The sequence below is a fragment of the Furipterus horrens genome, unplaced genomic scaffold (assembly GCF_987537825.1).
Source record: "Furipterus horrens unplaced genomic scaffold, mFurHor1.1.pri manual_scaffold_8, whole genome shotgun sequence".
Taxonomy (NCBI): domain Eukaryota; kingdom Metazoa; phylum Chordata; class Mammalia; order Chiroptera; family Furipteridae; genus Furipterus; species Furipterus horrens.
This window is the reverse complement of record NW_028327178.1, coordinates 19,121,399-19,149,114: the sequence shown is the minus strand read 5'-3', so window position 1 is coordinate 19,149,114 and position 27,716 is coordinate 19,121,399. Positions and strand designations below refer to the sequence as shown.

The following is a 27,716-nucleotide window of genomic DNA, read 5'->3' as shown; positions in this document are numbered from 1 at the left end:
GAAAACATCAGTCCACACAGAAGACTTAAGACATAAATGTTCATAATAGCATTACCTGCAATAGCCCCAAACCAGAAAAAAACCTATTAACAAGTGAACTGAGAAACGTTGGCATATCTATAGAGTGGAATGCTACTCAGTAAAATGAATGAACCACTGGTACATGCAGCAACATGGATGAATCTCAAAATGAGGATGCTGAATAAAATAAGAAAGCACATACTATATGATGCCATTCAATACAATTCTAAAAAAATACACTAATCTATAGAAACAGAAAGCACATCAAGTGTCTGAGGATATAGTGAGCGGAAAAGATTAGAAAGATATACGACAAAACTTCGGATGTCATAGATATGTTCATTTTCTTGACTGTCGGGATGATGATACAGGTGTGTGTACAGGTCAAACTGTAGCAAATTGTACATTTTACATACAGGGAATTGTTACACCCCACTACAGCTGAAAAATGAATAAAAAGGAAAAAATACTTCTTTTATTAGGAGATGGAATACTTAAATGTGTTTATTTCCCCCAATTATACTGAAAACATAATTCCAATAAAAATCCAAACAGGACTGCTTTATGTAATTTGAGAACATTTTTGTGACAACAGTCAAGCTGAGGACAAACTGTGACAACAGTCAAGAAAATTCTGAACTGTATGGCCTTATAGATGTTAAAATATAACAGAACTCCAATAATTAAAGTAGGTTAATACTGGCCCACTAATACTTCGTCAGTGAAACAAGTAGCAGTTCAGAAATTAACACTAGTGTATAGAAGAAGGTATTAAATGATAAAACAGTATTTAAATCCATGGGAGAGGTTATTCAATAAATGTTGGTGAGACTAATGACTAACAATCAGGGTGGCAGGGCGGAGTGATCCTATCTTAATGAGATCATCTACTACCTACCCTAAATTTTCTTCCTGTCTCCAGTTCTCCTCACATAGTTCCATTCTTTAGCAGCATATTACTTAACACTTCATATGTAATTCCTCACCATCTCCCACACTAAAAGTGCTTTGTTCACTATTTTAGACCTAGTATCTAACAAATAGCAGGTATTTAACAAGCACTGTGTTGAATAAATTCATGAAGGAATACATGTTGGAATGAAGACCTGCACAACAGAAAGGAAATAAAGCCCTAGCTGGTGTGGCTCAGTGGTCTGCGAACCAAAAGGTGTTTGATTCCCAGTCAGGGCACATGCCTGGTTTGTAGGCTAGGTCCCACACTGGGGTGTGTGCAAGAGGCAACCTTCTCTCAAAAATCAATGTTTCTCTCCCTCTCTTCTTCCCTTCCGCTCTCTCTAAAAAATAAATAAAATCTAAAATAAAATTTTTTAATTAAAAATTTTTTTTAAAAAGAAAGGAAATAAAACAACAAAATCTTAAGAGTACATGACAAAAAACAAGTGAATGTTCATATACAACCTCTAATGTCAGAAATTAAAGACAAATTCAAAAGGAAAGGACAATGTAATAAAATTTCAAAGTTTTAGAATGACACAAATATCATAATAAATACACTTAGAAGACAAACTGGGAAAATATATTAGGCACATGTAGACAGAAAAATTAGTATCCTCAAAATATAATGACCACTTATAAGTCAGTAAGAGAAAGAAAAACAACCACATAAAAATGGAGGAAAAGAGAAATATTAAGAGGCAATTCATAAATGAAATATAGCATCCAATATATTGATGAAGAAATGCCTGATAATCCTTACAAGAAACAGAAATTAAATAAGGTATCTTTTCACTAGGAAATTGGCCAACAGCACTTAAAAAATATAATTTAATATGATAAGATTAGTAAGAAGACTGAGAAGTAGCAGGCTTCTTATACATTACTGATCAGACAGTAAAATAGTTTACTCCTTCTGAGAGGCAACTTAATAAATAGTAAATGCCTTAATATTATATATTCTCTTTGATTCAGCATTTCAATCTCTAAGAAATTAAGGAAAAATCCGTAGACACATAAACAAAAGCTTCAAAAATGTTCGTATCACAAAGCAACTTAAAACAAAAAAAGTAGAAGCCAACAATATGGTCAATAATTGACAAAAATGTTTAAATGATTGATAGTATACCCATATAAAAGAATATCAAGTATTTAAGAAACTTCCTAAAATATTAACAGGTAAAGAGGCATGACATATGCAACTTATTTTCAAGTGGTTCAGAAGAATTCTCCAAATAGTAATAATTATCTCTTCCTTTCTACACACACCAAAAAATGTGTATATACACATATGAGGTCTGTCTGGAAAAAGTCCAGCCATTGTTAATATAATGAGAACATTTGCACAACATCAGTGTAACCTGGCAGCCAAGGAGACCGGACTAGAATGCACATGTGTGAACAATGACAACTTCAATGCACTAATCCAGTTTATATTGAGTCACACTTCATTGCTTCATTCCTCTTACTGTAATACTCTTTTAAAACTTAAAAAAAAAAAATTGTTGTACAAGTATCTTTAAAGATCTAGGATATATTTCACTCTATACTGAGTGAAAATCATATGTACATACAAGTCATTATGTAAAGTATGATTTCAATCTTTTAAATACATCAGTAACAAAAATCACCACTACAGGATGGGATCCTAATGATTTTAATCTTTTCATTAACTGTATTTTCTAAATCTTATACTTCCAGTAATAAAAAATACATGCAATTTTTAAAAAACTGTTACTTAAAAAAAGGGTACCTCACGTATTACTAATTATTTATATCATTTTCCTTAATTCTGAGATATGCAGTATGATATGCGAGATAATGCTTAAGAGTTGGACTCCAGAGTCAGAAAAACCTGGGTGTGAGTCACAGTTCTGAACTTACTGGCTACACGGCATAATCTATCTACCCTATAGCCTGCTCTGCATTTTTTCAGAACCCCTAGCTGCTCTTCACGCAGTTCTAGGTAAGCAAAATGAAAGCACGAAGTACACCTTCCTCTCTTTCGTACAAGCTATGAAATGTGATCTTGGGAAGCAAAAAGAAAAGGAAACTACTCTCCCTCTTGCCTCCAACAGAAATCATAAAGGTAAAAGGTCCACTAATCACAGTTTAAAAATAAGATTGAGTATAACTATAAAGCAGAAAACAAACATCTGGACTTTATACTACAGGAGAATTTATATGAGGCTGTACTGAATGGAGACAAAGCTAATAATTTATGTTGGCACATACTTACCCATCTAAAATTAGACTTTCATAGGCAGCTTTTTTGTCACACACAGGACAAATCCAGGTGGGCTTCTTTTCATTCATTTGCAGATAAAGAGCAGCATCAAAACACTGTAGATGTGTACACGTCACTGCTCGGCATGGGATTGTCAGCCTCATTTTTCCTAACTACAGGCAGGAAAGAAAACATGGGAAACCATTTCAGAAAGGAGAACATAACCTCAAAGGGAACAATCAGTCATAAAAGTCTGAAGAAGTCATACAAGAAGATCAAAATGAAAAAGAAATTCAAACTAGAGTTTACTTCCATAAAGGTTGTTGTAATTTTATTAGTATTCACTGATTGCCCTATAATCTTTGAGAGCATTTCACTTGTTGAAAATGGGTAACATGTAAATTCACAGGTAGGAAAAAATCCATCTACAACAAAAACATGTCTTTCTCACCTGTTCCCCTATTTAGAGGGAACCACAGATCCATCTTTTCATGTCCTTTCAGAGATGTCCTATTCATCATCAAGTGTGTGTTTTAAAAAACATTTTCACACAAATGGTGGCAAGCAACACACAATTTTGAACCTCCTATCACATAATATAACTTGGTGTTTGTTTCACATGTATCAGTACAAAAAAAGCTACCACTACGTGAAGATATCATAACTGACATGAAGTATAAGATACGAAGGATCAGAACATATGCTTGAAGGTTTGCACAAAGCTTAAGAGGAGAGAAGATCCTGGGTCCAAACACATGCCCTATAAGGCCTCTGCCATCACCACAGGGCATTAATGTCCTCCCTTGCTGGAAGTACACATGTTCTTTCTGGTTTTAAAACCACAGGTTCTCAATTTCTAAGCAATCACAATTTCATGTACTTCTATCCCTTTTCAATAAAGGTTAAGTTAAAGTTAATGATTTTTTTAAAAAGCTTCAGAAGAAAGATATATGCAAACACTGCTTTCCAGGTTGGTAGAGAGGTGGACTTATAATCAGGGTATTTGTATGTTAGCCCAATGGGGCAATATGATATACTGTTAAGAGAACTGGAATGATGCCAGACGACCAAAATTTTTATCCTTGTTCTGCTAGTTACTACTGTGTGATCTGGGTTAGCGAATCTTTCAGTCCCAGTTTCCTCATCTGCAAAATGGAAACAACTCCCATACAGGTTTTGCTAAGGCAGTTAAATGAGGAGCACCTAATAAGAACTTGACAAATTATTCCACTCTCTCTCTCCAGAACAATTCTTTCTCCATTTAAAAATATGTACAGGGTGGGGCAAAACTCGTCTACCATCGGGCAGAGCATCAACCAGCAAGAAATCTCCAGCATGAAACTTCACAAACCACTTTGGACATGTTTGATCAGTCGCAGCACCTTCTCCATACACTGCACAAATCTTTCTTTGCTTTTCAGTTGTATTTTACCTTTCTTGAAATAATACAGCATAATATGCCAAAAATGTTGCAATTTTCTTCCATTTTCAACAGAAAAATGGCTACGCAAAAATTCACCAATTTTGATAAGTTTTTAAAAAATGCACGCTGATATGATAGCTGTCACAATACAATCTAACACAATTGTTTTGAATGACATTAAAGACAACTAAGTACTACTAGAGTTATCTTAGGAAAAAAAACTAACAAGCTTTTTGACCAATCCAATAATATCCTTTCAAGACTCTTCTTGTGAAGTCACCATCTGAAAAATGTCTGCATTCTTTGGAATTATAATGCTTAATAATGAAGATTCCTGAGTGGAAAAATGAGAAAAGTTCAGAATTCTATCAGTCACTAACCACCCTTGCTTTTATAGGAAAAGTATTAAGTTATAAAAAGTAAGACACCCCACAATGTTTTGTTGCCTTACTTACAGGGCACATCAAGGATACCCGAAGGCTAGTTGTAGCAATTTCACTATCAGGATCTGCGGTAAGTTTTTCTTTAACTTTAAAAAGAAGGGGAAAAAAAATTTTTTTAATTGTGGTATACAAACAGAATTATAGAAATATATATCATCTTAAAGTTTTTCAACCACTTTGAATAGGTCAAGAAACTACAAAAATAAAACAAACAAAATGTTAAGTATTAATGTATTGAAAACACAATCATACTTTCAGTGTTACGTTAAAGAATTTCAAACTTACAAACTATATCACATCTTTAATTGAAATTTTAAAGTAAAATAATGGGGAAGAAGTTTCAAAACAGAAAGCTATTTAAGGTTTAAGAACAAAACAATTAGGAAAGGAACTTGGAAAGCAGCAGTTACTCTAAGCTTCAGTGTTGTTGTAACACACATTCATTACTTTTTATTAGGGAGTATTGGTTGGTTCCAACAATTACTAAGTTTGTAAACAGAAAGGTACTTCCTCTGACAACTAAAAAATAATATGGATGTGGTATGTGTCTGCGATTTTATTCACCAGGTAATGTATACGAGTTATACATGCATCGCCTCCAGATGTCTAATTCTCAAAACCATTATAAGGGAGAATGGGACTGGAACCAGAGACAGTGGAACTGAAGCAGGGCAAGAAAAACTAGGAAAGAGGTTCCCTAGCTTCTAGAGCCTCCAGATCTAGGCAAGATCAATACCATGCTGTTTGAGGAGATGGGAAATGGTTTGAGTTTAAGAAACAACATATCATTTCAAAAGCCTTACTTGGCTCCCTTTTCAACCTTTTCTCCTTTCTGGTTCATTCAATGGTATGGGAGGTAATCGGAGGGGAAATATTCTCTTTCCCAGAAAAATGTCTTGTTCAATTAAATTTACTTATGGAACTGAATTATTTACATTTTGGGTTAGGGTTTTTTCTCTATTTACCTATTATTATACATTATGACAAATAAAAAAACAAAACATCTCAGAAGGCAAATATTGTTGGTGGATATCAACCTTTCTTTAGCAGAGATCTTTATTATCTAGAATTTTTTAAAATGGAGGTTTTGAAAACCTGCATTCCTCTTCTCAAGCCAATGTATACATCAAAACTACCATACACCTGATGTTTATTTAAGTAAGTTTTCATAAGGCGGCCTAAAATCAGATTAGTTGGGATTTGAAATAGATTCTCTAAAGGAGTGGTTTCTAAAAAGGGTTTTTCCAATGCATAGGGTTGTGTTCTTAAGAGTATTTTTAATTCAACATTCGTTTTAGGTTTCTAATAATTGTTCCTAAATTGATATATACATGAGGGTTTTTCTTTTCCATTAAAGCATCTCATATGCTCAATCTTACAAACATTACTTACTTAGTGCTCTGGAATGATCAGGGTTTCTAATACCTTTCATTTTTAATCTCTGTAATAACATGGCTGATGTGAGCTGTCGTACAAGATATACAGACATGGAGTAATTCTACAAAGAAAGACAATCTGTATTAAAGACGAGAGATAAAAGTCTATTTATATAAAATACTTGTCTAAGAACCTCTGTTTCAAAAAATAATATTCAAAATAAGTTCCACAGGAAGGCCAATGATAGCTAAGTGAACAAAATCAACTCAGCTCCTTTAAGAAAGATAACAGTTCAATCATATTAAAGGTATTTCCCAATCACATATCACTTTAAAACATCCATGTGAAAGATAACATAGCTTAGATCAGTAGCTTTCAAACTGTTTCTAACTTAGCAAAACTGGTACCTTTGGGACCATCATGGTATGAATGAGAATGTATCCACCCTCCCATGCCAACTTCTAACTAAACTGTTCTGTTTTTAGGTAATGAGCTCTCATAATATTTTCACTGAAAAATGGGTTCTACTGCAGAAAGTTCAGACACCAGTGGTCTGAATTAACACTTCAAATCCAGAGTTCCAAAGTTCTGATCCTGGCATCAGAGACCACTTGCTTCATGGCCTTGAGCAATCACTTAAATAAACCCCAAATCACCTTTCTTCTGAGAGAAACTCTGAAAAATTAACTCGTTTCGAAATGGGAATTTTACTATGAAAGGGGCCTCTACTGAGTATGTGGAACACTCGAAGGAATGAGAAAAATGAAGAAGACAAGGCCAGCATATAAGAGCATCCGGTCCCATGCAGCTTAGATCTGGCACTAAGGAACCTTCACTAGCTATTTATAAAGCCATAAAGGCATGAAATATAATTTTACCAAAATGCTAAAAATCTATCTTACTATTTTACTACAGATATAAATTCAATCAATTCTTGTTCTTTATAGCAAGTAGGCCTCACAGAATTAAGCAACTTTGCCATAATTAAACAATGACCAACTTGGGACTGAGCCAAGATTTTCAGAACCCTTATACAGTGCACATTGGATGTGAACCACTGCACATTCATTCATGCAAATAAAAAATATTAGAAACCAGTGACCTATGGTGATACTGATTAAGTTATAATAAAAATTCAGAAATGAGAGCTCAAGAGAACAATCATTAAAGAGAGAAATAGCTTTATAGTTCAAAAGTTAATATAAAAATACAGTCTTTTTGTCTAGCTATGAAATTACCTTGGTAATAAACCCAAAAAAATTCTTGCTATAAACATATTACTCAACTTCTCTATCCATAAAATGGGAAACAGTTATCTTTTTTCCCTATAAAATAGCAACATTAGAGTTTATGTTCAGAAATTAACTGAAATTTTTGGTCATTCTATTATTCATATGAACAAGTAGTTCTAATATGAAAATCCCTTCTCATACTAAGCAGTATCTCATAACTGACATAATGCATTTCAAGACTAAGAATCAGCAGAAAGACAGTTCATCAACCTAAAGATATAAAGGAAATGATGCCCTCATGTTTTCATGAGATGCCCACACGTTCTCTGAGGTATCAGCTGTTTATATAAAGGCTGAGACAGATTACTTCTCATCACAACATGAGTCTTTAAGCATTTTCCCCAAAGCTAAATAAAGCTTTTTTCTTCTTCATGAATACATATCACCCCAAGTTTCCAGTTTCTTAACATACTATTTAAACACAATTATGATTAAACAACTACCTTAAGAAATACTGTAATTATACTTATTTCCTTTCTAGGAAAGTCAAGAGATGATACTCAGGAAACCTACAAGTTTTTAACCTTAAGAATCCTCAGCCCTGGCAGGTGCGGCTCAGTGGATTGAGCACCAGCCTGAGAACCAAAGGGTAACTAGTTCGATTCCCAGTCAGGGCACATGCCTGGGTTGTGGCCCAGGTCCCCAGTTAGGGGTCACGCAAAAGGCAACCACACAATGATATTTCTCTCCCTCTGTCTCCCTCCCTTCTGTTATCTCTAAACAAATAGAACCTTAAAAAAAAAAAAAAAAAATTCACACCTCCACCCCTGAATTGGTAATCACTGCTTTTTAGAAATTACAATCAGAAAATGAAACAAGCTGGAACTAGTAGTCTAAGAAAAAAAACAAAGTAAATCATCTCATAGTGGGATTACTTTCATGCTGCCCAGAGGACAGAGTCTTTACCTTCCCAATTTCTGATGCCCAAGAAATGGAAATCTGATTTGGCACAGCTGAAGATAACCTCACTAAAGATGTAATATTCAAAGGACGTCCAGGGCGCTTCTGTTCAATCCCATTTTTAGGTGGTGGTGCATAGCCCTAAAACCATAAGGAAGATATTAAATTAAATTTCTATAAGCAATTAAGCATTTTCTCCAAGGTAATTATAGGATCTTGCCTAATCTAATTTCAGTTGCACTGATTATTTTTATTTTATAGTGGAAATGACACAGTCTCACCAAAAGGTCATCAATCCGAAAGAGGAAAATGACCTTTTTTTAAAAAGTCATAAAATATTTCACAAGTTCAGAAAAGTACCCACCTCCCCCCCAAAAAATCCATGTACCACCATTAAAGATGGTGACATCTTGTCACATGGGCCATAATTCTTTTTTCTCTTTACAAACAATAATGTTGCACCCTCTTTGTTCCGCTTCATCTTAGAACTCCCATTTAAAATGCCTTCAAGTACTGAGAATGCAAAAGGGAAAATAAGTTTTGGGAATTTAAAAAAAAAGAGGAAGAAAATTAATAAATTTCAAAGTGATTATTAAAATCTTGTGAATGATGTCCTAGCCAGCATGGCTCAGTTGGCTGGAGTGTCATCCCATAAACCAAAGGGTTGTAGGTTTGATTCCTGGTCAGGGCACATGCCTAGGTTGTGGTTTTGGTCCCTGGTTGGGGCAAGTATGAGAGGCAACTGACTGATGTTTCTTTCCCTTTCTCTCTCTCCCTCCTTTCCCCTCTTTCTAAAATCAGTAAGCACATCCTTGGGTGAAAAATTTTTTTAAAATCTTGTAATATGTAGTATTCAATAAACTTGATTGCTATAATAATATTGCTATTTATGCGTTATCCTACTTTTATAATCATTATTTGTTTTAAATAGTAAATGACTCATTTTTTTATTTATAGTACACCAAATTATCAATTACTACCGCACTTTTCAGTTTGTGCTTTTCAAAACCAAAATAATGTATTTTTTTGAAAATTAAAATTCTAAGTTGTGAAAATATCTACAAATTGAAGAGTAGCTCTAATTTTTTACTAAATTAAGATGCCACTGATGTAATTTAACTATGCACCAATGAGAAGAAAAAAACACTAAGTTAATGATACAACCAAGTGTATCATTATTTATTTCTGCATAGATAGCAAGGAACTATAAGCAAAATAAATTGACTAACATATTCCCTTTGGATGTCCACAAGAATCTCCCAAATTCCTTTTCACTTAGACATCAGTGGATATGTTTTCCACATAGTGCTCTCCTATATGCCACAATGAGCTCTGGAATTAAAAGTATTCTATATATTTTATTTCAATACAAAACTACCCTCTATGTCTACTAAGATCTCTCAGATTTCCTTCCAACTCACAAATACCCTTACTGCTGATACACTCTGAATCTTAATGAGAATATATGAACCAGTGGTTTTCAGACAACACCCTGGATTCATGAACCTTCCTCAAAATGTACTTAAATCATTTGTTGACTGAAAAATCTAGGGAGTGCAGCTAACTGGTTATAGGATGGAAATAACATCAAGGTTGTACAAGTGCAGACAATGCCTGCACATTACAGCTGCCACCTGGTCATCAGCAACTATTAAGACAACTCTGGATTTAAGGCATGTTAAAAATACGCACCTTGGAGAAACACGAAATACCATATTGGTGGTATTACACAGCAGGGCTAATAAATACATTCTGTCTATCACAAGTAGAGAACATCCTTCACTGTTTCACAGCAGACAGGGTAGTAATTATTAAGTGACGATTCACATGATAACTTGTAATCTACAACTTGCGACAATACTTAAAACATCATTAAAAAGTTTGTGCAGGAGAGTAGAAGAAAAGAAAGAACTTAACTTCCATTGAACCATGGAAAAGGGAAATGTGTGTGCATGTGTGTGGAGGAGGGCTATGCTCATCTAAGATTGTGCAAGTAAAACGAACAAAAACCAATTGAAAAAGTTCTTTTATAGCCCTGGCTGGTATGGCTCAGTGGATTGAGCACCGGCCGGCAAACCAAGGGGTCACCATTTTGATCCCCAGTCTGGGCAGATGCCTGAGTTGCAGGCCAGGTCCACAGTTGGAGGCGTGCGAGAGACAACCACACATTGATGTTTCTCTTCCTCTCTCCCTCCCTTCCCCTCTCTCTAAAAATAAATAAATAAAATCTTTTTAAAAAATAAAAAAATAAAAAGTCCTATTAAAAAGACTCTAAGAAATGGTTCAGTGAGCAATATGCGGAATATCAACACCAATATCTGGGTAAATTTGAATGAAACCTTTATTTTGCCTTAATTTGGCCAGGAAGATAGTTCTGTCATCTAGTGTGTCTACTTGTAGGTTAACCAAATAAAAGCAATGGCACAGGGTCAGCCAAGATGGTAAAAACTCATGAGTTCAACAGTGAACTCTGTAAACTGGAGTTTGAGACCCCAAGCAACAATGAACGTCTGACAGAGAACAAGCGCAGTAACAGGAGACAGGAGAATAATAATGACTGTAAGAATGAGGTGTTAGTAAATTCAAAATCAAGTATGATACTACTCTTAATCACCTCAAGTATCTATTTTTTAATTGTTGACACTATTATAGATGTCCCCAACCTCCCCATCCTGCCAACCACACTGTTGTCTGTGTGCACAGGCTATGTGTGTGTGTGTTTGTGTGTGTATACACACTAATCTAATATATAGATTATATATATACACACACACTAAGCTAATCTCGTCCAGTATACCCTCACCCCCCCATCCCTTCTAAGATCTGTCAGTCTCTTCCATGCATCCATGCCTCTGGTTCTATTTTGTTCATCAGTTCATTTTGTTCCTTAGATTCCACCTATGCGTGAGATCATATGGTATTTGTCTTTCTCTGACTTATTTCACTTAGCACAATAATCTCCAGGTCCATTCATGCTGTCACAAAGGGTAAGAGTTCCTTCTTTTTGAACTCATTCTCTATCCCACTTGACTAGTCTGATTTCATTGGTAATTCTGAGTTATCTGTCAACTTGTATTCTCCCTCTGATGATCACCTCCATTACCTAGTTATTAAGAATAGGACAGAGAGACAGAAAAGGCCACTTTACCAAGACCGAATACAACAAGGACGTCATCCTGTTAAACCAAGCATGCCGTGGTCCAGGGACAGCCAACTGACCTGGAGTCTGCATGATCCTTCCCCATGTGGGAAGGTCACCCTCCCCTCCACACCCCCACTCTTATTAGGGATTTCTGGACCCAAGGGTAGGTAGGACGACGACCATGTCCAGCTTGAAGCAGCTAGAGGAGCTTGAGACCTTCTCCCATTGTCCTTTATAAGATTATAAAGGGTCTTACGTCTGAGAGGGAGGAATTACTATTTTTTATTGTTATAAAAAGTTAATTAATATTTTTTAAAAAGAAGAATATAGGAAAGAGTGAAGTCAAAGTATTTGTATGCATGACCCATGAACAGGAACTAAAGGGGGTAGGATTGCTGGGGGGAGGAGGGTACCGGGCAGAGGGGAGCAAAGGGGGAAAAAAATTAGAAGTATTGTAACAACATAATCAATAAAATATACAAAAAGAAAAAAGAAAAGCATAGGACAGATTTGGAATTTTGTAAAATATACTTAACTTCACATGTTTCTAACAATTTTCTGTATCTTAGGCAAAAATAAAATAAAGTTTATTTGACGAGGGACCTCCAGAGCAAATCCTAAAGCTTTCTAACTAAAGGCTGCAGAAGAGCCAGTGAAAAGACTGTTTCAATCTAACACTTCAATAAAACACTTCAATAAAATATACACTCAAGGAACCTTTCTGTTACATGCTATGATGACATCCTACCTACTTGTAATTCTGAAAACAGTTACCACTACTACTTTAATACTACCAACACAGACTTATTTACTTTATATTATAAAAATTTTAATATACAAAAGTAGAGAGAAGAGTAAGTACCCACCGAGCTTCAATCATTAACATGTTGCTAATTGTGCTTCATTTGCTTCTGGCCCCCCCCATCAGCTCACACCAAAATACACACCTCACACATATACATGTTTAATTTTTCCCCGAGTATTTAAATGCAAATTCTAGACATGCTATTTGACCCACAGATATCTTTATAGCATCTTTATTAAGACCTTTAAAAATATATCACAAACTCACAAAATTAACAATAATTTTTTAAAACTAATAAGAAGTTTATATTCCCATTTCCTGACTGCCCCAAAGATGTCTTTTATCTTTTTACTATTGAAAATTTCAAACATACAAAAAGAGAGAAAAGTAATAATGAGCTCCCATATACTGATCATTCAATCAATAATTTATTTACTCATAATCAGTCTTTACCTACTCTATCCAACCTCCTAGTGAATGAAAAGCAACTTACAGGCAAAGGAAAAAGCTTCCCATTTACTTTTATACATAGACTATTGGGATAGTTATCTTCTTGAGGGCAACTTGTCTCTGCCAAGCAAAGTCTGCATTAAAGAAGAAAAAAGAAGTTATTCCTTTTTTTTCTTTTTCTTTTTTTGCATTTTTTAATTGTTTTCTATTACAGTTGTCCCAAGAGATTATTCTTAAATAGTACACTCAAAGATGCTTACATATTTTCAAATTCATGACTATATGCACAGTTATTAACAAGTGTTATTAAAGTAACAGAAAATTTCAAACTCACCTCAGCTGAACTTGAACTGTATAATCTCTCCTACCACCTGGCAAAAAATCCCTGTTGAAAAGAAAGAGACTGGGTTAAGAAAGCACAATGAGAATTCACAGTTCACAGTAATAATCTCACCAGAAAAAAATAAAAGTATATTTATTCTTATTTCTTAAAAGATTAACACTAGCCTACCAATATCACAGCCTTAATCAAGACACTGTAGTGATAAGCCTCACTGCTTAACATTTAATCATGTCTTTACAGTAATTTTAGGGTACTTTCTCTTCACAGAAAACTTCCACAACGTAATATGTGTTTCTTTAGGCAACAGAACTGGTTAACATGAAAAGGAGCACCCTAGGTTCTAAAAGAGATTAATAAATTAAGTTGCTTATAGTGGTTCTTAACCTTGGCTAAAAATTGTAACCACGTGCTAATTTTTTTTTAATATAAAGGCCCACTCACCGGATGCTCTTATTGGTCTGGAGTACAGTCTGAACATTAGTAGTTTTTACAGCTACTCAGGTGAATATAACATAGAACTAGGATAAAGAACTGGTGTGCCTAGAGTCTCAATATCCCTATACCAGCAATTTTCAACTGGGCGCCACAAGAATTTTTAAAACATGGGACACTTGACTATTTAGTCAGGGGCACTGACCTCTTTTTCCTTAGACTGTCGAATTAAAAAATGACAACAGCCACCACAACAATAGCTGTCCAGTGTGAAGGCCTGTCTTGAACCATAAATATATAGGTCATATAATAGAGTTTCATCTTATTGGTCACACTGCATAATAAGGTTGCATCTGATTGGTTATTTCCTGGTGCCAAAAATCCTGATATACAAGTACAGGCACCTGATTTTTTAAAGAGTTACTGTGGAGCAAAAAAGGTAGGTAACTATTATTATTATTATTATTATTGTAAGTCAATCAAGATTATACCTACCTTTTCTTTGGTTAGATAGGCAAAAAATACATTTTTTGGTGCGCTACAGAATTTTAGTAATTAGTTTATGTGTGCCCTGAGATGAAAAAGGTTGACAACTGCTACTCTATTGGTATCCAATTAAGACACAAAACCTCTTAGAATTTCTACATGAGAACCTAATAAAGGCCCATATAAAACATATTTGGCAGTGACACCTTCCAAATCCTTGCCACTCAAAAAAGAATCCACAGTGAAGCAGCACTGTTACTGTTTGGGAGCTTGTTAGAAATGCAGAATCTCAGGCCCCACTCCAGACCTACAAAATTAAAATGTGCATTTTAACAAGATCCCCAAGTGGCATATATGAACAATTTAAGAAGTATTGTCCTTAGCCATTATCATAAATCTTGAACTTTGTCAGAGAGGATATCATTATAGATTAGTCTTTCTTCAGAGTACATTAAGCCCTCATCTTGCGCTAACTGGGCCATTCTTCTTCACTGGAAGGCAGTACAGCACAATGGGGACCAGCTTGAGTCCTACAGTCTCACATTGTATGACCTTGGGAAAATTACTTCACCTTTCTTTCTTTCTTAAAAAAATTTTAGAGAGAGGGGGAGTGAGGGAGGAAGAGAGAAAGAAAAACATCAAAGTGAAAGAGAAATATCAATCAGTTGCCTCTCATACATGCCCCAACGAGACCAGTGCCCTGACTGGGAATCAAACAGGTGACCTTTCACTATGCAGGACAATACCCAACCAACTGAGTCATACCCGTCAGGAATATTTATCCTTTCTGTGCCTGAGTTTCTACACATGTTAAAGATGGAAAATTACTGCACCTACTTCATGAAGTCGTGAAAATTAAATGTGTTAATAATCCACAGAAGTGCCTAGCTTAAGAAGTGCTCAACATGTGTGAGCAGCTGGCTACCATTAGCTCTGCTCTCTCTGTTTCCCTTGCCAGTGGTAACCTCCACCCTTCTAAAATGTCTACTCAAAACATATCAATATGCTAGACAACACAGAGCTCTTGTGAGTAACCCATTATCATTTCTCTCATTCATATCAAGAACCATTTCAGTCCTGGTGATGGAGCTTCAAAGGTAAGTAAGACATTTTTGGTTCTGTTCTCAGAAGTCTTATATTTCTCGTAGTTAAAATATACACAACTAAAGTAAAATGTGCTAAGTATAAGAGAAACTTATGAAAAATAAGTGCTGTAGAAAAAAGAGAAATTTAATTTTGTCACAATAAAAAAGTTCAAGGCAGTTATCATAATGTCCAAACAAATTAGAAAACAGGATTTGTATAGCAGTGGTCCCGTTCATTTCCACTTAGAGACACACACATCAGTAACAGTGGCTTCACTAGTGCAGTGATCCTCATCCAAAGGAAAGGGTGAGGATCAACCAGAACGACACAGCAGAATCTTGTTAGGTCGGGGAACATAATTTGAAAAAAGAGAAATGACAAAGAAATGAATGGGGAGAGAGAGAAAGATGGAGCATGTTATAAATGGTTTTTAATAGCTCATTAATGATTTATACTTTGTTCCAATAAGAAATTAACATAAACTGGGAAATGCATGTGCTAAGCATCTTCACAAACACTATGAGTAATGACTAAGCATCTTCTGACATTCATTTTCTGCCAGTTTCACAGTTGTGGGAACTTTCAATGTTGATCTTGTTTATCGAATATAAAGGAGGCACTTACTATATGCCAAGCACTGTAGGCTTTGGGAATAGAAAAATGATTAAAATGCAGAATCTCAGGCCCCACTCTTTCATTAAGAAGTTTGTAAATGCAATAGTCAAATAAATGCAACAATGTTTTCATAGAATATAGCCCACAGTACAATGAGAGACAAAGGATGTATTTGGGGACACCTGGAAAGGTATCCCAGAAGAGGGGAGACTGGAACTGGCCCTTAAGGCAGAAGAGAAGGGAAGCAAAGACGCAAAAGGCTATGAAAGCCTAGCCAGAGTGCAGGATGCTGGGGAAGAGTGACAGTGGATGAGATAGCAAGATGAGCAGAGGAAGATGGTGAAAAGACTGCCAGGTAATAGAGTGTGGACTTCATGAGTTATCACCACAGGGTTTTTAAGCACAAATGAGAAAAAAACTGAATGGGCTTTAGAAAAATAACATGGTCAGCTGGGTGAGTTACGAGACCATTACAATTGTACAGGCAAAAGAAGAGGGCTTGCAAGCTCACAGGTATCACTGAATGATATTTAGGTATAGTAAATAATACAACTCACTGGCTGACAGAAGGAGGTAGAAGAGAAGGGGAGCATCTAGGAGCACCAGGTTTTGGAACGGTGCAACGTCACTGATGGTGATGCTACTCAGCAGGATAAGGGATAGAGCAAGTTACAGAACTCAACAACTTGAGTGAGGTGGTGATTATTTTTCCAATTTTATACACCAGGTGAATAAAATTCAATGGGCTTTAGAGCTTTCACCCAGGGGAACAGAGACCAAGTGCTTGACCCAGAATTCATGTTCTAGTTGGAATTACTCTGAAGACCATGCCAGCTACCTCAAAGGGGGAGTTGTGTCATTTCAAGGAAAAGAACTGATGGAGTACAGCGACTGACACGTGGTAGATGAAATGCGGGATAATACAGAGAGGCCTCTGTCCAGGCAGATCCCATGCCATTAATGAAATAGGCAACAGAAAGAAATACCCCAAGTAAACGTCTCCTTGAGGTCAGTTTATTTTTCAACCTTGCACCCCTAATGCCTGGGACATTGTCTGGACCATAGTAGACAGTAAGTAAATCAATATATGCTGTGAGGCTACATGAATAAATGAAAGAACGAAAGACAAACAAGCAGGTTTGGGAAGAAAGCAAGCTCAATTCTGAATGTGCTGTGTTTGATGTGCCTGTGGGTCATTCAAGTAGAGGGCGTGAGAAAGGTCTCCAGAGGGGGGTGCTGGTGATATTGCAGCCACTAATATAAAAATAACAATGCATATTCATGGATACAATCAGAGTAGTGAAGAGAATATCACAGATCAATTTCTGGAAACATGTAAGAGAAGTCAGTGTGAGAGAAGGAGAGAGCTTGATCAGAGGCAACAGTAACCAAAAGGAACAGGGAATGCTGAAACCATCAACAAAGTTGAACTCACTAATCAATTTTATAAGATGTAACAATAAGAACAGAAAAGCTCAACTTGAATGTATTCAAGCCTCTTATTTAGAATTTACTATTTATTATCAGAGGCAAAGGGAAAGAACAGGATGTGTTGCAGTGGCTCTCAAATTTGCTACACACTGGGAACACCGGGGGAGCTTTAGAAACTACTAGTTTGGTTTCTGTTATCAGAGATTCTGATTTAATTGGTATGAATAAAGTATGGGTATTTGGAGTGTCCCTAGTTGATTCTAATATGTGGCAAAGTCCGAGAGTCACAGGGACAGAAGTTCAATGACACCACAAGAAGCGCAGTCATCCAAATCCAGAAGGCGTGATATGCTACTGAGTCAAATGAACTGTTTTTGTTGCTGTTTTGTTTCGTGTGTAAGAAAGTGATACAGGAAATATTGTAAGAGAGAAACCAGAGTTCCTTGCAGAAGTGATTAATTCCAGAACTGGGAAGTTACAAGATGAGCCTGGAACACCCGTTTGACCAAAAAGTGATTTACTCAGAAATGGATGGAGACAAATCAAAAGGGCATAGGACCCTGACTGCTGTGGCTCAGTTCATCGAATGTCGTCTTGCAAAGCAAAAGGTTTCCAGTTTGATCTCTGGTCAGGGCATAAGCCTGGCTTGCAGTTCAGTCCCAGTCTGGGTGTGCACGGAGGCAATCAATCGATGTTTTTCTCTCAAACCCATGTTTCTCTCACTCTCTTCCCCCTCTCTAAAATAAATAAGTAAACAAACATACACTTTTTTAAAGGGCGCAGGAATCAACATGAAAGAACGCCTAATGGCCAAAGGGTAGAAGAGCCTGAGCAACAGCACAAGTTACTATAACACTGAATTATAACCCTTAGAGAGGACCCAAGAGCCCACAAGGATACAAGTAAATAAATAAATAAATAGGAAAGGGGACTGCTCTTCCCTACAAAAGAATACCTCACAAGATCCACAAGTGAACACTTCAACTGGTGGGCAAAAATTGAAAAGAAACTGTATGTGCCTAGTCTCCCAGTATTCTCCCTCAAGCCATTTTTTAATAACAAAGAAAAAATCAGCAACTTAATAGTCTGAAAATCTGGTAGACAATACCTCATCCAAGTGATCAAGGTTAACGTTACCAAAAATAAGATGTATCAATGTTATGTAGCCCCTGATATGATACACTGAGAAGGGAATATAACTTTGGGTATTCTTCCAAAAAGGCCTAATCTCCATCTAATCATGACAACACGTCAGACAAACGCAAACTGAGGGACATCTACAAATACCTGACTCTTTAAAAGTATCAACAGTTACAGAAGAAAAGGAAAAACTAAAAACTATCAAAGATTGAAAGAGATTAACTAAAATGACACAATTAAATGTGATTTAGGATCTTGGACTAAATCCAAGAACAGAAATTCAATCACAGAAAACCTGGTAAAATCTGAATAAAGTCTGTTATTTAGTTAACAGTATTATAGCAAGGTTCATTTCTTGGTTTTGATAATTACAGTGAAGTTATACAAAATGTTTATATTTAGGAAAGCTGGGTGAAGAATATATCTACAGTTTTTACAACTTTTCTGTAAATATGTTATTACTTCGAAGTAAAAAATCTTGAAAGTCCAATGTAATACATGGCAATGTTTAAATATTGAAACCACTCAGAAAATTTGAATACATAGGCTAGACACTGTTTTATATTAAGGAATTATTAATTTTTAGGGTATGTTAAAAATTAATCATTCTTAAGTATTTCCGGATGAAATTATATGTCTGTGATTTGCTTTAAAATATTTCAGGAAAAAATGTGGAGAGGAGGTCACATACAGACTACCAAAATGTTGATAATTATTGAAAGCACAGTAATGGGTACCAACTTTTACTTCCACTTAGAAGAAGATGTTTTACTTCTCAATTAGACAACTCTGAAAAGGTTGGGGTTTATATGTACACGTGTATGTGTGTTCTGTTTTCCTTGGAGGGAGAATTGCAAATAGCCTTACTTTTATCATTAATTTAAAAAATATTTGAGTGGTTAAATATACATTAAAAAATGTATCATGTTAACCATTTTGAAGTGTATGGTTCTGTAGTATTAAGCACATTCACATTACGGTGCAACCATCACCACCATCCATCTCCAGAACATGACTAAAATTGTAGGCTGAAATTAATTATTTAAATATTAGTCATTCATTTCTTGATTAGGTAATACAGCTACATAGTTCAAATGCCAAAAAAAATGATTAAAAAATGTACCTTGAAATCTGTATCTTTAAATCTACTTATTATAATCTCCTTCCCTCAAAGGCCCACCCAACACTCTAGTGAAGCTTTCCCAGGCACCCAAAGTTAAAAGTAATCCCCCCCTCCTATACATCAGCTCTCACTTGTCCTTACTAAATTGGCGCTCTTCGTATGATGCCTCCCAATGTCAAAGACAATTTTATGTATATAAGTCGGTTCACTAACAAGACTATGAACAACTTGTAGAAAGGGGTCATACCACATAATATAGCGCTCTGTACCTAATAACACACTTAGTAAATGCTGGTCTCAAGCAAGGGATTATCCCTGAGTAACAAAACTTAAGGTTAATGATACAGTTCTGGACATATATTATTTAAGCTATTCTGTTTACTTGTTTGTTAGCTGGTTTATTACTATCCCCAAGGTTCAAAGTACTTCCAATTTACAAAAACTCACTCAATACCTTGCCCTGGATGGACATGAACTACATGAAACTACATTCATTTTACTTCTTTGGTAATTTCCTCCTCTAAATTTTCTTTTTTCTGAACCCCCTATTATTTCAATACTGGATTTTTTGGAGTATTCCTTGTACTGTTTTTTGTTTTTTTTTATTGAGTTTAGAGAGAGAAAGGAAGGTGGGTGGAAGGGAGAGAAACATCAATTTCTTGTTCCACTAATTCATGCATTCATTACTTGATTCTTATATGTACCCTGATTGGAGATCAAACCTGCAACTGTGGTACACTGGGATGACACTGAACAACTTACCTACCCAGCTAGGGCCTATCTGGTTTTTTAAATCTTATTTTTCAACACTTTGTCTTTTTCCCCTTTGTGAGAGTCTCTTTGTCTCTGTCTGTCTCTCTCTCTCTCTCAAAAGTGGCTATAAAAAACATATGTAATTATGTTGTAAGAATTCCAGAAACTTGACTACAGCCCTGGCCAGGTGGCTCAGTTGTTTAGAACATCATCCCGTGCTCCAAAAGACTGTGGGTTCGATCCCTGGTCGTGTGTCTCTCCCCCCAACTGCCTCTCTAAAACCAATGAAAATATCTTCTAGTGAGGATTTAAAAAACAAAGCAAAAACTGCAGAATCCTTTCTCCTGAAAAATTCCCATTAACAATTCTAGAAAAACAAGTATTTTAATGAATAGCTGAAAGGAGGTAAAAGACCTCTAATTTGCTCAGCTCTATGTTCTACCTTTAACTCTACAACTCCAGAAAAATCATTTGACCTCGAGGAACCTCAGTTTTCTTATGCTAAATCTTTAAACTTAAAGAATCTTATGCTAAATTTTTAATTTTTAAAGGTCTCATAAATACTATTAACACAAAAGATGACTATATTTACAATTGGAAAAATGTATACTACAGACTTCCTTTCTTTCCTCTTCTCTCTTAGTTCACTTGCTCTTTACGTGTTTAAGTTTCTCCTATTTTTTCTAAATGATTAGGCTAAGAGTGCTTTTCATAAATGTTTTCAGGTTTCTACTAATGTTTTGGTCCAGGTGACCATACAGCTCACAACAGTTCCAGATGACATTCTTACCCCAGAAAAATTATTAATAATGTCTACTTGCTTCAGTTTGTATGAGCATTCTGCCTTCGGGCTGTTACCACAAATTCTTTTTTTATGTTGCTATATTTGGAATAAATTTTTCATTTGAAAAATTACTGCCAAATGTGACAAAAAGTAATTCAAAAGATACTCTGGGGTTTTAGTCAAAGGTTAAAATTCTTTACAAAAACAGAATATTTATTAAATATCTGGGTAACCTTCATCAAGGTACATACCACACTTATTTAAGGAGAAATAGTCCAACTGTTATGGACTGAATTGTCACATCCCAAAATTCATACTGAAACCCTAACCCTCAATGTGACTTATGTGGAGATGGGGACTTTAAAAAGTGGTAAAAGTTAAATGAAGTCTTAAGATTGAGGCCTTGATCCAATGACTGGTGTCCACATAAAAAGAGAAGCAGACACAGGGATGCACAGGTGCAGAGGAAAGGCCGTATGAGTACACACAGCAAGAGGGCAGTCGTCCACAAGCCAAGGAGAGAGGCTTCAGGAGAAACCAAATCTGCCAACACCTTAACCTTAGTCTTCAAGCCTCCAAAAATGTGAGAAAATAACTTGCTGCTGTTTAAGCCACCCAGTTTGTTGTACTTTGTTACGGCAGCCGTAGCAGATTAATACACCAATATTCACAGAGAAATACATTCAAAACATTCCTCTTACCTGGATATGCATATCTCTCTAACTTGTTGAGGTGTCAGAGCAAAAATAAAAAACTTCTCTTGAAATCGTTGAATACTGCTTTGAACTAGAAAGAAGGAAAAAGAGATAATATTAAAATAACAAATCCAAGGATATCAGCACCTGCAACCACCACAGGTAGTTTATTGTAGCAATTATGTTCCTATGGGATCATGTTGATTTTTTAACTTTCTACCTCAAAGTCTACAAGAGCATTTCTCTTTTTTTTTTTCCGACTACTGTTTTTACCCTGAGGCTCTCCACTGGTGTTCACAGTGTGTTTGACCCTGCATCGAGACTGAGCCAGCTGGCCTCTACCCTTCCATCCAGACTACCAGAAGAACCTACCCCAAAAACACAGACCAAGAGTTCCAGGACTCAGGTTTGAGGGCTGTTAAGAGCAGCAAGCCCCAGAAGACTGATTACATCTCTTCCCGCCTAAACAAGATACCCCTGCTGCTCCAGGAAACCAGACTGGCAAACTGACCTGAGCCCCCAAACTTCAGGATCCCCCTAACTTTGCCCCATTTCTTCCTTCTTGCTCAGTGACTCCCAGAAGCCTCCACGCTCTCCGAAGCCTCACCTCTCTCAGCCCCTCTCCCTTTCCATGGGCAGCGGTTGCTTGGTATTCACACCACGTAATCCTTGCCTGTCTCCATTAGGAAAAATCTCATTTTCAAGAAAAAAAAGGTTTTATTTATTTATTTTTAGAGAGAGGGGAAACGAGGCAGACAGGGAGGGAAACATGATGTACGAGAGAAACAGTGATTGGCTGCCTCTCTCACACTCCAAGCTGGGGACCTGGCCCACAACCCAGGCATGTGCCCTGACTGGGAATTGAATCAGTAACCTTTTGGTCCACAGGCCGGTGCTCAATCCAGAGTCACACCAGTCAGGTCTAAAAGAACATTTCTTAGATCATGGTTTTATCAATCAGACATAAGAAGACTAAATACATGAAGCAAATTATTTTTTTCTTCCATTGGTGCAGAAGGCAGAATAACAAAATATTTAAGCCTGTTTTAAAACAAGAATCAGGGACTTCTGGCCTAGGTGGAGGCCTAGACAGACACACTGCATCTCCCTCCATAACTAAGAAGGAATACAACTACCTCAAAACTAGAGACAACCAGAAGTTCCAGAAAATCGAGCTGCATGGAAGTCCAACAAATATATAAAGAAGAAATACTCATCCAGACAGGTGCGACAGCTCTACCTAAGACACAGAGGCATACAAATATAGGAGCCTGTCAAGATGAGGAGACAGAGAAGTATGGCCCAAAAGAGGGAATAGATCAAGGTTCCAGTGGGAGAACCAAGTGACGAGGAGATAGCCAATCTAACAGATGAGGAGATAACCAACCTAACAAACGAGGAGACAGCCAACCTAACAGATGAGGAGTTCAAAACACTGGTGATAAAGATGCTCACAGGCTTGACAGATATGCTTAAGTATGGCAAACGCCTAAGGGAAGAAGTGAAAGCTACGCTAAATAAAACAAAGCGAAATTCACACAAAAGCAATGGCGAAGGGAAGGAAACTGGGATTCAAATCAATGATTTAGAACATAAGGAAGAAAAAAACAGTCAACCAATACAGAATGAGGAAACAAGAATTGAAAATAATGAGGAGAGGCTTAGGAACATCTGGGACAATTTTAAATGTGCCAACATCTGAATCATAGGGGTGCCAGAAGAAGAGGAAGAGCAAGAAATTGAAAACTTATTTGAAAAGATAATGGAAGAAAATTTCCCTAATTTGGTGAAGGAAATAGACATACAAGTCCAGGAAGCACAGAGAGTCCCAAACAAGTTGGACCCAAGGAGGACCGCACCAAGACACATTATAATTAAAATGCCAAAGATTAAAGATAAAAAGAGAATCTTAAAAGCAGCAAGAAAAAAGAAGAGAGTTACTACAAAGAAGTTCCCATAAGACTATCAGCTGATTTCTCAAAAGAAACTTTGCAGGCAAGAAGGGGTTGCAAGAAGTATTCAATGTGATGAAAAGCAAGGACCTACAACCTAGATTACTCTATCCAGCAAAGTTATCATTGAGAATGGAAGGGCAGATAAAGTGCTTTCCAGACAAGGTAAAGCTAAAGGAGTTCATCATCACCAAGCCATCATTATAGGAAATGTCAAAGGGACTTAAGAAAAAGATCAAAACTATGAACATTAAAATGACAAACTCACAACTATCAACAACTAAATCTAAAAAATAAAAACAAAATCCAACTAAGCAAACCAGAATAGGAAATGAATCATAGGTATGGGGATCATTTGGAGGGTTATCAGCTGGGGGAGAGGGGCGATGAGGTGGTGCAGGGATTAAGAAGCATAATCGGTTGGTACAAAATAGACCGGGGTGGGGGTGGGGGGGAGTTAAGAATAATATAGGAAAGGGTGAAGCCAAAGAACTTGTATGCATGACCCATGGACATGAACTAAGGGGTGTGGGATTGCTGGAGGGAAGGGCAGGTACTGGGAGGAGGGGAGCAAAGGGAAAAAAACTGGGACTACTATAACAACATAATCAATAACATATACAAGAATCAGTTTATAATGTTTTTATTATAAAAACAATGACAGGCAGCACTCATGGAAAATATACAGATAGGTTTTAGCTCAGGGGTAAAATGGTATTTTCTAAGTCCTGAGGTTATATATATTCCTTAAATTCTAACTATGAGGAAAAGGCAGGGTTTTCTAAGCCACTCTTCAACACAAAATACTTCTTGCATTATTTTATCTAAGCCAAATGAGATACAAAGTTTTATTTTAAAAACTTATAAAAAGTCTACTTTTCTTTAATCTTATTGAAGTTAATGAAAGAGAAACTCTATGAAGAATACAGAAAAGCAAGAAAACTTCTATTTCTGAACAAAGCAGGAAAGGAAGGAAAGAAAAGCGGGAAGCTTCCCTGGAGGTCACCCCCTGGTGTACTATGGATGCTAAGTGCTAAGCAGGGAAGTCACACTGCTGCATCATGTCTCCAGTCTTTCTTCCGAGGCATTCAACTCTGTCTCTAACACTTTCCACTGTAACCACGGCCCCATGAGCCCTTATATTCTCAGTCCTCACCTTGCCCATACTCCTGAGGAGCTCCAAGAGGTAGGATCAGCCAAGCATATCACTAGTCTGAATCTTTCTCAAAATGCGCACAAAGAAATAAATTTTCAATAGTTGTTGAGAAAGAAACGTATGTATAAGCCATGATATTGTACACTGGTAAAAACCAAAAAACCATGACAAAGGGAGAAATAAAATTAATTACAGAAACATTTTAGCTAGATAAATGAAGCTATAAAAAAATGGGGGCGGGGTTAAAGATGAAAATAAAATCTTTTTAAAAAGGCAACTGGGTAATAAATATTTAAAATGTTTTCTCCTGCCCTCACTGGTGTGGCTCAGTGGACTGCATGCCAGCCTAGGAACCAAGATGTCACAGGTTCAATTCCCAGTCAGGGCACATGTATTTAGTCTCTGGTTGGGGGTATGTGTGCGAGAGGCAACCTATCAATGTTTCTCTCACACACTGATGTTTCTCTCCCTTTATCCCTCCTTCTCTCTAAAAATAAGTAAAATCTAAAAAATAGATAATAAAACAAAATGTTTGTTATTATTAATTTTAGAAATAAAAATTATCAATTATCAATAAAAGACACAAGGTCCTTATCCATCAAAATCACAAAGATTTGTTTTTAATAACACCTAATAAAGGCAGAAAGTAAAGTGAAATGAGAAATGTTATCTTACTTCGTGTAATTTAAACTAGCACAGCTCTTCTGGAAACTACTTTAGCAATCAATATGGTATCAAAAGTCTAAAGTGTTCTTACTCTTCGATGCAGTGACTCTACTCATAAGACTCTGTACAAATAATAAAATGTGAACAAACACATAATCCCTATTTCAGAATGAATGTAATGAAGGGATATAATGAATTACTCTACCTGCCTGCTCAGTATTGTTAAATAAAAACAAAGCAAGGAGAAAGAGCCTGGAAAAGGTATAGCCACCTTGGTCTGCCAAACCAATCAGGCCATACTGACCCCCCATTAACCAGCTCTGCCCTCAAAATTTCCTTGTGGCGCAACCAAGATGTACGGCAGTATAATCCTACACAAAGGATAGGCAAAAAAATAATCTCCTCAATTACCTATGAAATACCACTTTTCAAACAATTTATTTCATCAATAAACCCAAACACCTCTGTACATAATTTCATTAGGCAGTAAGAAATTATGCAGTTACAACACAGAAGTCATCAACCTAAGTAAAAATTTGTTACAGACACATGTATCAACTTTAAGTAATATGATGAAATTTATTAAATCTTCTGAGCAGTTGATGGATATTAAAAAGCTAAAAAATGTGTGTCAAATCCCCTGTGCCACTATAGAAAAAAAAAAGTATAAAAGGTTTATTTCCTGGGAGAGCAGTTTAAAGCTATGTTAAAAAGAAATTAAGTCTGTTTGTAAAAATATCAAAAAAATCAAAACACAAGATCACAGGCAATACATAAGATCTGTGTCTGTTCCCACACATATACACAGAAGCAATCTGAGTTCTAAGCCATGAGAACGCAAATGATTTTAGTCATGGTTGCCAATATGTTTTTTATCTGTACATTTAAACATTTAGCATTAATGTCTCAATTTTATAATATTAACATCAAATCATTAATCAATAATTGAAGGCCTCCTCCTTTATTTGTTATCCAGAAGAAATGGATTTGTCTAACACTTACCTAAACTCGTGGGCTTGATGAGAACATCAAGAATATCATAAAAGGGCAAGTTTTTTAACTGTACATCAGGATGGACAGGAGGAATTGGGGGAGATGGCTGCTGCATTTCAAACGTGGGTTTAGTATCCTGAAGCAACACAGAACCTACAGGGGAGGATGGTGAATGAGGTGTAACTGAAGTGGAAGGCAACGTGTGGATTCCAGCCACAGCCAAGTCAGGTTCTACAGGTGATGAGCTACCATCCAAACTGAAAACCGATGATTTGATTGTGGATAAATCAGAAAGTCCTTCAAGTGTCCGTGGGTATCGGCGTCTATACAGTTCTCGGATTTTAATCTGAACCGCAGGGCTGCAGCCGCTCTTCAGTAAATGCAACGCCCTCATCAGGAGGTCATGCTTGCGTCCACTTTTATTCCGTCCAGCAAAGCCAAGTAACACTTGCAGTTCAGAAACCCTAAAACTAGAAACCATATTCTAAGAGGGAAAAAAAAAAAGACATAAGCCAACAGTCACCCACAAGTATATAAAACTCTATTTAAAATATACTATAAAATCTTATTTTTCCAGCATTCTATAAATTGGCATGTGCTAGTACCCAGTATTCCCGCATACCAGTTACAATTGTTCCCGTTTATGCTGCCAGTCCCACCCCCACCAAATCACATTCAAGTTATGGTGTTAATTATGTTTTCTTGTACTCAGTTTTGGTAGTTTATTCGTTTCTATTAACCACCTTATTATCTGCTTACTTGTTATCTGAAAACTTGTGTATGCATTATGACTACAAAATCTATACCAATGAAAATATTCCTTGTTTAAAACTAAGCCCTACAAATACATATTATCATCAATTAACCAAATAATTAATTTTTACAACAGTATAAGCATAATTTCTGATGCTAAGCAGTAAAGCTACAAAATCAACAGAATTTGTGATCCAAAATCCAATGAATTTTTTTACCATCTCAAATATGAAGGGAAATGTAAGAAAATAATGATATTGTTAAAGCTAAAAAT

At 36.2% G+C, this 27,716-nt stretch overlaps 1 protein-coding gene across 6 annotated transcripts in view; it reads right to left on the bottom strand.

Annotated features, from left to right (window-relative positions):
* PIAS2 (protein inhibitor of activated STAT 2) overlaps positions 1-27,716 on the bottom strand; it is an 87,456-nt gene that overhangs the window by 38,268 nt on the left and 21,472 nt on the right. For all 6 annotated transcript variants that reach the window (XM_090285560.1, XM_090285557.1, XM_090285555.1 and 3 more), the window contains 8 exons: positions 26,699-27,173; positions 21,929-22,013; positions 13,369-13,419; positions 13,078-13,168; positions 8,644-8,778; positions 6,461-6,566; positions 5,081-5,154; positions 3,215-3,375 (listed from right to left, as the gene is read on the bottom strand). In XM_090285560.1, coding sequence (XP_090141686.1) covers positions 3,215-3,375; positions 5,081-5,154; positions 6,461-6,566; positions 8,644-8,778; positions 13,078-13,168; positions 13,369-13,419; positions 21,929-22,013; positions 26,699-27,173 — 1,178 coding nt within the window. The remainder of the gene's footprint in view (positions 1-3,214; positions 3,376-5,080; positions 5,155-6,460; positions 6,567-8,643; positions 8,779-13,077; positions 13,169-13,368; positions 13,420-21,928; positions 22,014-26,698; positions 27,174-27,716) is intronic.